General features: G+C 47.2%; 1 protein-coding gene across 1 annotated transcript; it reads right to left on the bottom strand.

Annotated features, from left to right (window-relative positions):
• Positions 1 to 6,072: 6,072 nt before the first annotated feature.
• On the bottom strand, positions 6,073 to 9,507 carry LOC127690105 (serine protease 44-like). The gene is made up of 5 exons (XM_052189661.1): positions 9,225 to 9,507; positions 8,773 to 8,929; positions 7,988 to 8,247; positions 6,835 to 6,989; positions 6,073 to 6,309 (listed from the first exon to the last, which is right to left on the bottom strand). Exons 1-5 carry the CDS (start codon positions 9,505 to 9,507, stop codon positions 6,073 to 6,075), a joined length of 1,092 nt encoding a protein of 363 aa, XP_052045621.1.
• Positions 9,508 to 10,596: the final 1,089 nt, after the last annotated feature.

Here is a 10,596-nt window from a genome sequence, read left to right on the forward strand (position 1 = left end):
AAGTTTACTACACTCCCAGTCCACGGCACTTCTAACCTGTGCTTGAGGAAACCTGCTCCAAGAAAACTCTTCTCCGTGATGTACGTCATAGTTTTCTTCACTTAGGAATGCCAAGCAGCGGTTCAGATTATTGTTGCGGTTCTTTGAAATTGGTGGAAAAAATTCCAACAAACCCCACAAATATGTAAGGAAAATGTGGTGGTAAACACTTGTTTAAATGAGAGCTGAAAGAAGCTGAGAAACCATCGCGCTAGTCAGCTTTTTCGAGGCGCATGCGTACCAGATGCTTCATTGCTCTGTTCACAGAGAAATGCTGAGCAGGGAAGAGCTCAGCACTGCGTGAGGCTGTTAAATTTAGGATGCTGTGCTCGCCAGTGGATCCCTCAAACTCTTCCTCACACTCATATTATTCAATTTTTTGCCAAGCGTGGTTTCTGGAAGCAGTTTTGAGGGCAATGAACGCAGCAGATTGGGGAGAAGTGCAGTATTGCGGGGAGATGCCACCGAAAACCAGCGAGGCAGGATTGCAAGTTCAGAAGAGCTGAGCTGAGCCACAAGCAGCTGTGGCTAAGGAGCGCTCTGCTGGTTTCACCAGAGGCTCGTCCAAGCCTGACCAGAAGAAGTCAAGGACTGGGTGCTTGCTCGCTGTGTGTCTCCCTCTCCCCTCCCCCTCCTCTCCCCTCCCCTCCCCTCCCGTCCCCGAAGAGGTTATCTTAAAGGATGAATCCCTGGCAGCTAGATGTACGTTTTCTGAGAGGCCAACTGCAGGCAGACATGATTTCTCTGCCAGTGCCATCTAATAGGTCCACTACTGCTCGCTATAGAGTGCCTATTCCTATCAGTACACAACTCATTTGGCTTTGAACCCAGTGGTCTATTCTTTTTTTTTTTTTTAATGTGTGTATTTTGGCTGCATGGACCCATAGAGGTCAAAAGAGTTCATCAGATCTCCCAGGACTGGTTTTTAAAGGATGGTTATGAGCCACATGTGGGTGCTGGGAATTGAAGCCAGGTGCTTAACCTCCAGCCTTGATCCCTGTGGTCTTTAATAGTGACCTTGCTGTCTAGAATGATGGGAAAACCTCAAGTTCCTTTTAGTCATTCCCTGTTCACACCTATAGATTTTTCTCAGGCTTTCTCTCTGGGCAAGCCTGGGTGGATGGCATTTCATGACCACAAAATCTGGCCTAGAAATGGTCATTGATATCTGAATCTCATGACCTTTATCACCAGAAACCACAGGTACTAGGTGTAGGTTGTGTTTACTTCTTGCAAAAATCTCATGTGTTTGGTACAACTCATCGTCTGCCCCTCACCCCCTCTCTCTGCATCGTCCCTTTTAGAGAGAGGTTCTACCCGCCCACTGCACCCCTTCACTAGAGTCTTTTTAGTAACTTCTGTCTTGGATTGGTCATGTTCCCCTACTCTGGGTGGAGCACAGGTCTTGTACTTGAGGCAGCTGAAGTGCCACAGCGCCAGGCAAGGACATTTTACAAGCTGAAGTATCCCTGCTGTGACCCACTGAGGTGCCTCCCAGGGATCCAGATCCCTGCTGGAGTTTGAAGAAGCTGTGGCTGCCCGCCCAGTGCTTGGCTGGGAATGGGGTGGCCATGGCGGTGGGGTTGCTCGCGGCAGTGCTGCTGCTGTGGCAGTCATGTGAGGAGCAAGAAGTGTCGAGCACGCTGTTCTTATTGGACTCTGCTCTTCGTCTCACAGACTTAGAGGCCCAAGGCGGATTCTGGAGAGATGCTAAAACCCCATAGCATAGGCCCTGGCATTGAGGAATAACCTGAGAATCTCAGAGATTCCAGATCCCTCCCATAGCTCCTGTGTTTCCAGCCCCTGCAGGATCTCAAGACCAAGGGCTTCCTGAGATGTGGCCACAGTGAAAACAGTCTTGGAATCCATTGGCAGTGCCTATGTACTGCTTCTGGTAGCAGAGTGCTCCAGACCTGCCTGGGACATCAAAGCACAGCACAGCCGGACTGGGAAGGTGGAATCAGCTCCTATGCTAGAGGGTTAAAGAAGCAGGCCCTTCCTGAGGATGACGTTGACTATACTGGCAGCCAGTGTGTGGACATGGGTTGGGAATATGGTATAGAAACCATTACTCAGATAATAGCAACAAAAACAATACACCCAGAAAAAGGAGAGACTTAAGGTTGGTTTTTGTTTGTTTGGTTCTGTTTTCTGTTTGTTTGTTCCATTGAGACAGGGTTTCTCTGTAGTCCCGGCTATTCTGGAACTTGCTCTGTGGAGCAGGCTGGCCTCGAACTCATAGGTATCTGCCTCTGCCGCCTAGGTGCTGGGATTAAAGGCACAAGCCAGGACAGGCAGCTTCATGAAGAGTCTCAAGCTATGGCTGCAGCATCTGCATCTGCATAAGCCACCAAGATGCCCAAGAGGAAGGTCAGCTTCTTGGAGACTTCAGTGAGGGCGGAGCCCACGGAGAGTTTGTTGTCTGATGAACTTGTACTGCAAATGGGAAGAAGCCAAAAGAAGGAATAGGAAAGGGCACATTTTGTCTTTACACACAATAAATAAATAAATAAATAAATAAATAAATAAATAAATAAATAAAGGATTATAGCATAAGGGATGGAGAGGGCTCAGTGGTTAAGAGCACTTTCTGCCCTTCCAAAGACCCACTGCCTTTAACTCTGGTTCCAGGAGATCTGACACCCTCTCATACATAGACATAAGAATAAACCTTTAAAAGGATTATGTCAATGCATTTAGACAACCGTAAAAAGAAGAAATACAGTTTACATGAAACTCACACACCCTTGCCACATAGAAAGAAGTGCATTGGTTAATTTTAGCAAATATTTAAGGCAACAAAATTCTACACCAACTAACTTTCTCACAGTAATTAAAGAACAAAGAATATTTTCCAAAAAAATTCTATAAAACCAACAATCCCCTGATTTTTTTAAAAGCATTTTAAGAAAAACAAAACTTTGAGCTGTTGAGATGAATATGTATTTGTATATGTATTTGTATATGTCTATGTAATGTATATGTAATATATATGTAGAGAGAAATATAGGGAGAGTCCCTAGTCCTCATGAACTGAAGCATCTGTATATTAGTGTAAGAGGCAAGGAAGAAGCAAAGCACACCTATTCTGGGGGAGAAAAGATTACAGCCTCGTATGCAGGGACTGGAGAGATTGCTCAGTGGTTAGGAGCAATTGTAACTCTTCCAGAGGACTCAGCTCAACACTTATGTGGTGGTTCACAACTATCTAACTCCAGTCCCAGGGGATCTAAATGTTTCTTCTGGCCTTTGTGAGCACTTGTGGACACATGGTGAATTTACATGCAAGCAAACTACACATATTAAAAATGTTCTAAGCCTTACATTTAAAAAAGTATCTGTGGATGATACTTAGGTCCCAGTAAGCTTCAACCGAAAATACTCTCATCAACCAATGGTCATATTCGACATCCTGTGTTTGTGCCTCTCTGTGCTATGTGGTTGTGTACGCTGTTAAATGGATACACAGCCAACAGCACTCTAAATACACTGTTCCAATAAATTCTTTTTTCCCTACTAAGAACCAACACTTTTTGTGCTTTAGAACCATGGTCATCAGAGTCATCACTGCTGTGGACAAATAAATAGCTAGGAGAGACAATCCAAGGTGAGGAATTATTTACATTGGTTTGCCGTTTTGGGGGTGGGGAGGAGGTGGCCTAAGATGGTGGGAAAGGTGTGGTGGAGCAGCTCACATTGGGGCAGTGTGCAGCAAGCACTGGGAACATAGGAAGGCAGTGGGAAGGATACCACTTCCAGCTAGGCCATACCCTTCTCCACCTCCTAACACCACCACTGTATTATAAATTCCTGGCCCTTGTAATCTAATCTTCTCAGGACTTTCTCCTCAGAGACATACCTAAGATTTGGTTCACCGGTCTCTTAGGGATTTATTAATTCAAGTCACCAATCAAAAGAAATCTCCCCATGCTAAGCAACATGTGTTCAAAAGTGTGGTTGGGGCCCTTTAAAACCATAAAGTCAGAAAAATCTACAAAAAAAATATATAAGAGGAAAAAATGTGACTATAGCAATGGAAGACACTTGTTTATTTAGAGAGCTAAAAGAATCAGGAAGAGCATCATAGTATTCTATCTCTGCTAGGAGCGCGGGCACCATGTGACCCAAATGTCTCCACTGTTCTGTACACATCTACGATGAAACGATGAATACAGAGGAACACTGGTCTACGGGGCCACTAAGTTTGAAGTGTTGAGTTACAACATATTAGATCCCTCAGGCTTGGTGAAATTCCACTGGCCCCATCTTTGCTGGACAGACTACATCCTCTAATCAGTACCTAAGTCTAACTTGTGATCCCAGGAGTCCTTGGGAAGATGAAAAATATGAGTCTGGTTCCCATTAGGCATTTCTTACTCCACACACATACATTTCAAGCCATTTCTCCAGGCAACTAGGTTTCATTTTGACAGGCCACAGGAAATTGCTGTGTCCATTGCCCCTCTTGACCCAAAACTGCATCTCTGAAGTCTAGTAAGTTCAGGAGAACCGTCTATCATTCACCTTCTCTTCTCTCTCTGTCATCTTTCTTAGAGACAGAGGTTGTTTCCAGCCACCATGCCCTGCGACCATGAGTCTTCCCCCCAAAATACCCTTCCTACCTATGACCACATCTTATGTGTAGCCCGCACCACTGCCTGACTTATTAAAGTAATTCAGAGATGTTTGCCAGAAAGAGTGAAAACGTCAGCATTAGTGTTTGGTATTCTGTCTCCTCAGGCTAGGTGCTATCTTTTCCTCAAAAATGCTTGAGCTGTGTTCTTATTCCCTATACCTAGAAGTCCCTCCCCCATCACAGAACAAAGAGCAAATTCTTTGGTATTGTAAAAGTTTTAGAGCCAGAGATATGTTCTTCAGCACATATACATCCTAGTCTACTGTATCACATGCTGTTTCCTATCAAGTCAAGAAAAACAGAGACAGAGCAATGGGCAGAGAAAAAGGAATAGGGCGACATGAATCCATGAGCATTCTTTCACCCACCCACCCACCCACCCATCCTCTAGTTCACCCACCCACTCCTCTGCTCATTCACCAGATGATTCCTGAATTCAGGAGCTAGAGAAGATATACTACAATGGCTAGACAGGCACCCCTGGCCCAGATCAACAGAATGTCCAACAGTGGAGGCAGAAACAAAACAGGCATGGGGCCTCCAAAGTCAGAATCCAGAACAAAGCACGTTACCTGTCCATCGGTTCTGGAATATGAGCAGTGGACTTGAGGGCTCAGACAGCCCACCAAACTTAAACAGGGCAGGTAGCCTCCTCCGGGATTTAACAAAGACTGAATAACTTCCTTAGACTCACGGGGCCCCATTTCTCCTTAGAGTATGCTATAAGCAGCCAAATATTCCAGATAGACAAAACTTCAGAACACATGACATATGTTTATTCAGTTCACATCTAAAATCTATCTTCTCCAAAACTGCACCACCATAACTTGGGGTGGCCCTGGATGTCACTGTGAGGGAACTGTTGAAGGTGGCAACAGACAGGGTTGCCCCCAGGAGGCTTGTGTAGCAAAACTTTTGTACTCACAGATGGAGTCCCACCATGGTACTTGGGAAAGTCCCAGCCTCACACCTCTGCCATAAATGTCTCCTCAGTCTGTGAGTGATCACAGATCTCACTGGTGTGCCAGAGTCTCTGGTAAGAGCTACTAAGAGCCAGGTAGGTCTAGTGTCCATTCAATCCTGATGAAGTCTCTCCTCTAGAGATGTTCTTTCTCCAAGATAACTCATGTTCATGGCCAGATAGTCTGCTATCCGGAAGTGGTTCACAATCATTCGCTCCAGGTCAAGCACAGCCTTAGTACAGTGGTAGCTGAGGCAGATGTCAAAGAGCACCAGGGCAGGACATTTTACAAGCCCCAAACTCCTTGTGGTACTCCTGCTCCACTAAGGCAATCGATCCCAAGTAGAATTTGAAGAAAGAGCATTGGCGGAGGAAATCAGGTCAGAGGAGAAGCCTAGTAGAGGCTCAGAAACAAGAGGATCATGGGCTGTGGGGATCACAGGGTCACCCAGATGCCCAGGTGAAGCACCAGACACATGCTTAAGACGAGGAAGATCGATGGGATCCAACACGAAGCCCGACTCAGTTCTTTTATGATCCAGTCTCTGTAGTAACTCACTTCTGTGTAAACTCCAGGGTATCCAAATCGACCACAGCCAAGACCCCAGCTCACGATCCCTACCTGCACCCATGTGTTATTAAATTCACAAACCATGGGGCCTCCAGAATCTCCCTGGAGAAAGAGAAACAAATGACAGGAAAGAAACGGACTCATAGCACAGTAGATTCCACCCCGGGGCTCTGGAGAGACTGGGGCAGACCAGACTCCCTGGGCAAGTCCTGGTCCTGTATTCCTATAGACTTTGGAATTGATATATATATATTTTAATAAATGAAAAGTTCTACCTATCCAAAGAGGTTAGCTGAATATAAACTAATGTAATGTTCCTTTTCTGAAGTAATGACTAAACCAGTGACCAAAGCACAGAAGGGGCTGAAAACATGGAATTTGTATTATTGCCCCCCTGATTCACCCCACCCCAAAGCCACTGCAGACACCATCAGCTGTCTTCTCCTGGACGATCCTGTCAGGCTAGCCCAGGAGCTGTGGTGGCTTGACCTGCCATTCCATTATCTTGAATAACAGTAAATGGAGAATCTGGGACAAAACCAGGCTTTGAATTAACAATAAATGGAGGATCTGGGGCTTATGAGGGAAGGACTGCGGGGCAGAGCAGCAAGGGACTGACAAACTGACCTGGCAGGCATCCCCTCCTTTCTCATTATAGCCACAGACTCCCCCTTCCTGGACTACAGCGAACACTTTTCCTTGGATTTCCTTAAGAATCTGATTACATTTCTCATGACGAATAATATTTAGCGCCACCTCCCGAAGCACTTTTGATGACCTACCTACACAGAGATAATTTTGGAGAGAATAGATGTACATTGAGTAGGCTGGCATGAGTCAGTTGTACCTCCTCTGGGTCTCAATACAGTGCTCACACACAGGTATCCTCAACAGCATCAGCTATCATTCCCATCTGACCCTGAGGGAAACCAAGACTCAACCAAACCAAGAGTATAAGCCAATGTGAAGTCCAAACCAAAGACACAGAAGAAAGAACAGCCTAAGAGAGGGAGGGTGAAGTCTTGTCAGCCTTTGAGGTGACAGATATGTAATGCTCTCACTAGTGCTACTGATAATCAGTAAGGCATCCTTCCTTGCACCTCTTGGACAGGTAGAACCCCAAGTACTAATCTAAACCCTTCCCAGTATGGAGAGACCCCAGAGCAGTGCTTCTCAGCCCTCCTAATGTCATGAGCCTTAATACAGTTCCCCATGCTGTGGTGACCCCCAACCATAAAGCTATTTTCATTGCTACTTCATAACTGCAGTTTCACTGTTTTATGAATCTACAGTTTCCAATCATCTTAAGTGACCCCTGTGAAAGGGTCGTCTGATCCCCAGAGCGGTCAAGACCCACTTTATAAGACTTTATAAGACTTTATAAGACTTTATAGTCTCACTGACTTTCCTGGCCTCTGCTTTCATACAAGCAACTCCCTCCCTGTCGAGGTAGGTAGGTGCTTCTGGCTTCCAGACAGGTCATCTCACCCTGAGATAAATTCCACCCTGGTGAGTATCCACCCTGTTTGGTACTTAAGTCCTCAAGCCTTGACAAACCAATAGAAATTCACCAACAACTGCTCTCTCTCTCTCTCTCTCTCTCTCTCTCTCTCTCTCTCTCTCTCTCTCTCTCTCTCTCTTACCACCTTCTCTCTCCCATCCCTTATCTGCCTGCTAGAAACTCTGGCCTCCCATCTCTCCCTTTAGCCTATAGACCAATCCCAGGCTACTCAATAGTCTGCTCCCAGGTCTGATCGCTGGAGTCTGACTTTAGGCTTACCTTGTTCAACTATTTTGCCCCATCCAGTCACCCAGCATAGCGTCCCAGCTTTTACCAAGAAAGTCTTTTCAGGGATGCACACGGGCTGGATGTTGACACTGTAATTCACAGGGAAGGCCAGCAGAACAAGGGCGATGTCGTGCACAATCGTTCTCATCACAGAGTAATCCTGGTGCACGATGATGCCCTGGACTGGGATCTTGACCGCCATCCTGGACCGAAGGTCAGCCTCTCCCATTGCTACGACGTAATCCAGGTGGCTGCAAAGAGATCCTGAAGGGTCTACACACGTCCCCTGCACAGTCAAGGCACCTTCCAGCCCGATCCCGGTTTTCTAAGATGGTCATCAGCAACCTCTCCCTCTGTTGAAACCCTATTCTCTCCGGGATCCCTAAGCTCCCTTAGCCGGCCACCAGATGGTTCTCCATGTGGGATATCTGATCACTGTCACTTGGGAATGTGATCTTACACCACATGCTCAGGTGTTAACTGAAACTCAATTAAAAACAAAACAACAACAACACACACACACACACACACGAACAAAAAACAAACAAACCTGGGACTGTCATATCTCACCCACCCCCACTGATTTTTGAGATAGGTTGTCTTTCTCTGTGTAGCCCAGGCTGGCCTGGGAACTCACTATGTAGACCAAGCTGGCCTCTAACTCCCGCAACCCTTCCAAGAGCTGAGATTACAGTCATGAGTCATCTCTACAGGCAGGCAGGAGGGGCAGGCCATGTGCCTGGTTAGGGGCCCAAGCCCTGGTCCCAGGCACTCACCCATATACACAGTGGGCTGCGGTCATCACCCACCATTTGCTGATGAGGGAGCCACCACAGACGTGCTGCCTGTGGACCTGCAGGCTCACCTGCCAGGGCCACTTCCTCGCCGGCGCTGGCCTTCCACCGACTATCCTTGCAGTTCTGTGGCCACAAGCTGGAGCAGGTTAGTGAGGGGAGGGGCTGAAGGTAAACTGTTGCTGCTCTACCACCAGCCAGCTCCTCAGAACCTGCAGAACAAGGCTCTGACCCCGCAAATCCCAGGGCAGGTGTGGGTCTGCCTCAAAGCCTCATGGGGGCTGGGGGTGTCCTCTCAGATCTCAAGCGTTGGCTGGGCCCACTCAGCGCCCCCATCCCACACCCAAGGACCTAAGATCCTCCTCTACATCAGGGCCCCAAACCCCTGGGTGCAGGCCAGTTCTCTGCAGCGGGCCGTGGCCCAGAAACTTCACCTGAAGTGGGTGGGATCCATGTTGGAAACGGTTGCCTTGACAGACTCAGGGTTGAAAAAGAGTGACCTGGAGTAAATGCCATCGAATCAAGGGGCAGCGAGGACTCAGGCGTCCCTGTGAGTGGCCTCTCTTGTGGGTTTGTACCCGGGTCACCTAGGCCATCCTCTGAAGGGAGAGGAGAAAGAGAAGGCGTCCCTGGAACCGTAGGAGCAGTGGCCAATCGCGTCTGAAGCAGTAAGAGCCAGACCAAGAGGAGGAGGCAGTCACAGTCCGGGAAGGCCATGCTGCCGCCAAGGCCTCAATCTGTCGCAGCGCCTCCTCGCGGCCGTTGCCTGGGCTGCACACAGTCCTGGGGTTCTGGGGGAAACGGGCGGTTTCATTCAGAGCATCACCAGCTCCACCTGATCCACAACGGACTCCCAGACAGCCGGAGCAATCAAAAGTAAACTTCTTAGCAGAAACGTTGTACCTGAGGCTCCTAATCACTGCGACGGGGTGTACACTGCTACCTTTTTGAACCATCGACACCCACAAGATCTTCAAGACCCATTAGCCACGTCAGTACAATGCAAACTAAAACCACAATGAGACATCCAGTATCAGGCTTTCGAAAACCTGTAACAACCTCAGATGCTGGCTGTGGTGCGGAGATAAAAGGCTTCCTACACACTGTGGTGGGAATGTAAACGCAGCCACCAGAAAGCACACTGGCAGTTTATAATGCAGTTACCATACACTCCAGTAATTATATTCCTGGATGTTTAGTCCAAAGAAATAAGGATTTTTGTTCTATTAACCTGTATAAATGCTTATAGTATTAACATCTTTATTCACCAGCAGCTAAAATTAACACAGCAGTAAAATTCTTTGCCTCCCAAAAATATACACGTTCTAATCCCTGGAACCTGTAAGTATGTTACTGAACACGCCAATGGAAGCACAATAGATTGAGCTAAGGCTGTCGACATAAAATTATCTGGACTGTCCAGGGGAGCCCACTATAATCACAAGCTTTTTTATTTATCAACAAGACAATTGAAGTCAAGGGAAGAATTGAGATGTTAGGAGTGGAAGGGGAAGAGGAAGGAGTTGTTGTTGTTACTGTTGTTAGTGTTTCCCTCCGGAGGGATGGAGGTAGCCTCTAGAAACTGGAATCAGAAAGGAAATAAATTCTCCCTTTCTCCAAATGGTATGGTGCATACCTTTAATCCTAGCAGCACTCGGGAGGCAGAGGCAGAAAGATCTCTGCGAGTTGGAGACCAGCCTGGTCTGCAGACTGAGTTCTAGGACAGCTAGGGCTACACAGACAAACCAGGTCTGGGTAAAAAAACAAGCAAGTTCCCCCCTCAGTCTCCAGAAGGAAACAAGTTGG

The sequence above is a fragment of the Apodemus sylvaticus genome, chromosome 7 (genome assembly GCF_947179515.1).
Source record: "Apodemus sylvaticus chromosome 7, mApoSyl1.1, whole genome shotgun sequence".
Classification (NCBI taxonomy): domain Eukaryota; kingdom Metazoa; phylum Chordata; class Mammalia; order Rodentia; family Muridae; genus Apodemus; species Apodemus sylvaticus.

Bases quoted from the DNA above. Each gene is read 5' to 3' on its own strand.
- LOC127690105 (XM_052189661.1), bottom strand. From the start codon at position 9,507: ATGGCCTTCCCGGACTGTGACTGCCTCCTCCTCTTGGTCTGGCTCTTA. The intron at 8,930-9,224 runs GTGAAGTTTCTG...AACCTGCTCCAG, and splicing joins ATGGATCCCACCCACTTCAG to CTTGTGGCCACAGAACTGCA. The intron at 6,310-6,834 runs GTCAGTTTGTCA...CTCTTTCTCCAG, and splicing joins AAGGAGGGGATGCCTGCCAG to GGAGATTCTGGAGGCCCCAT.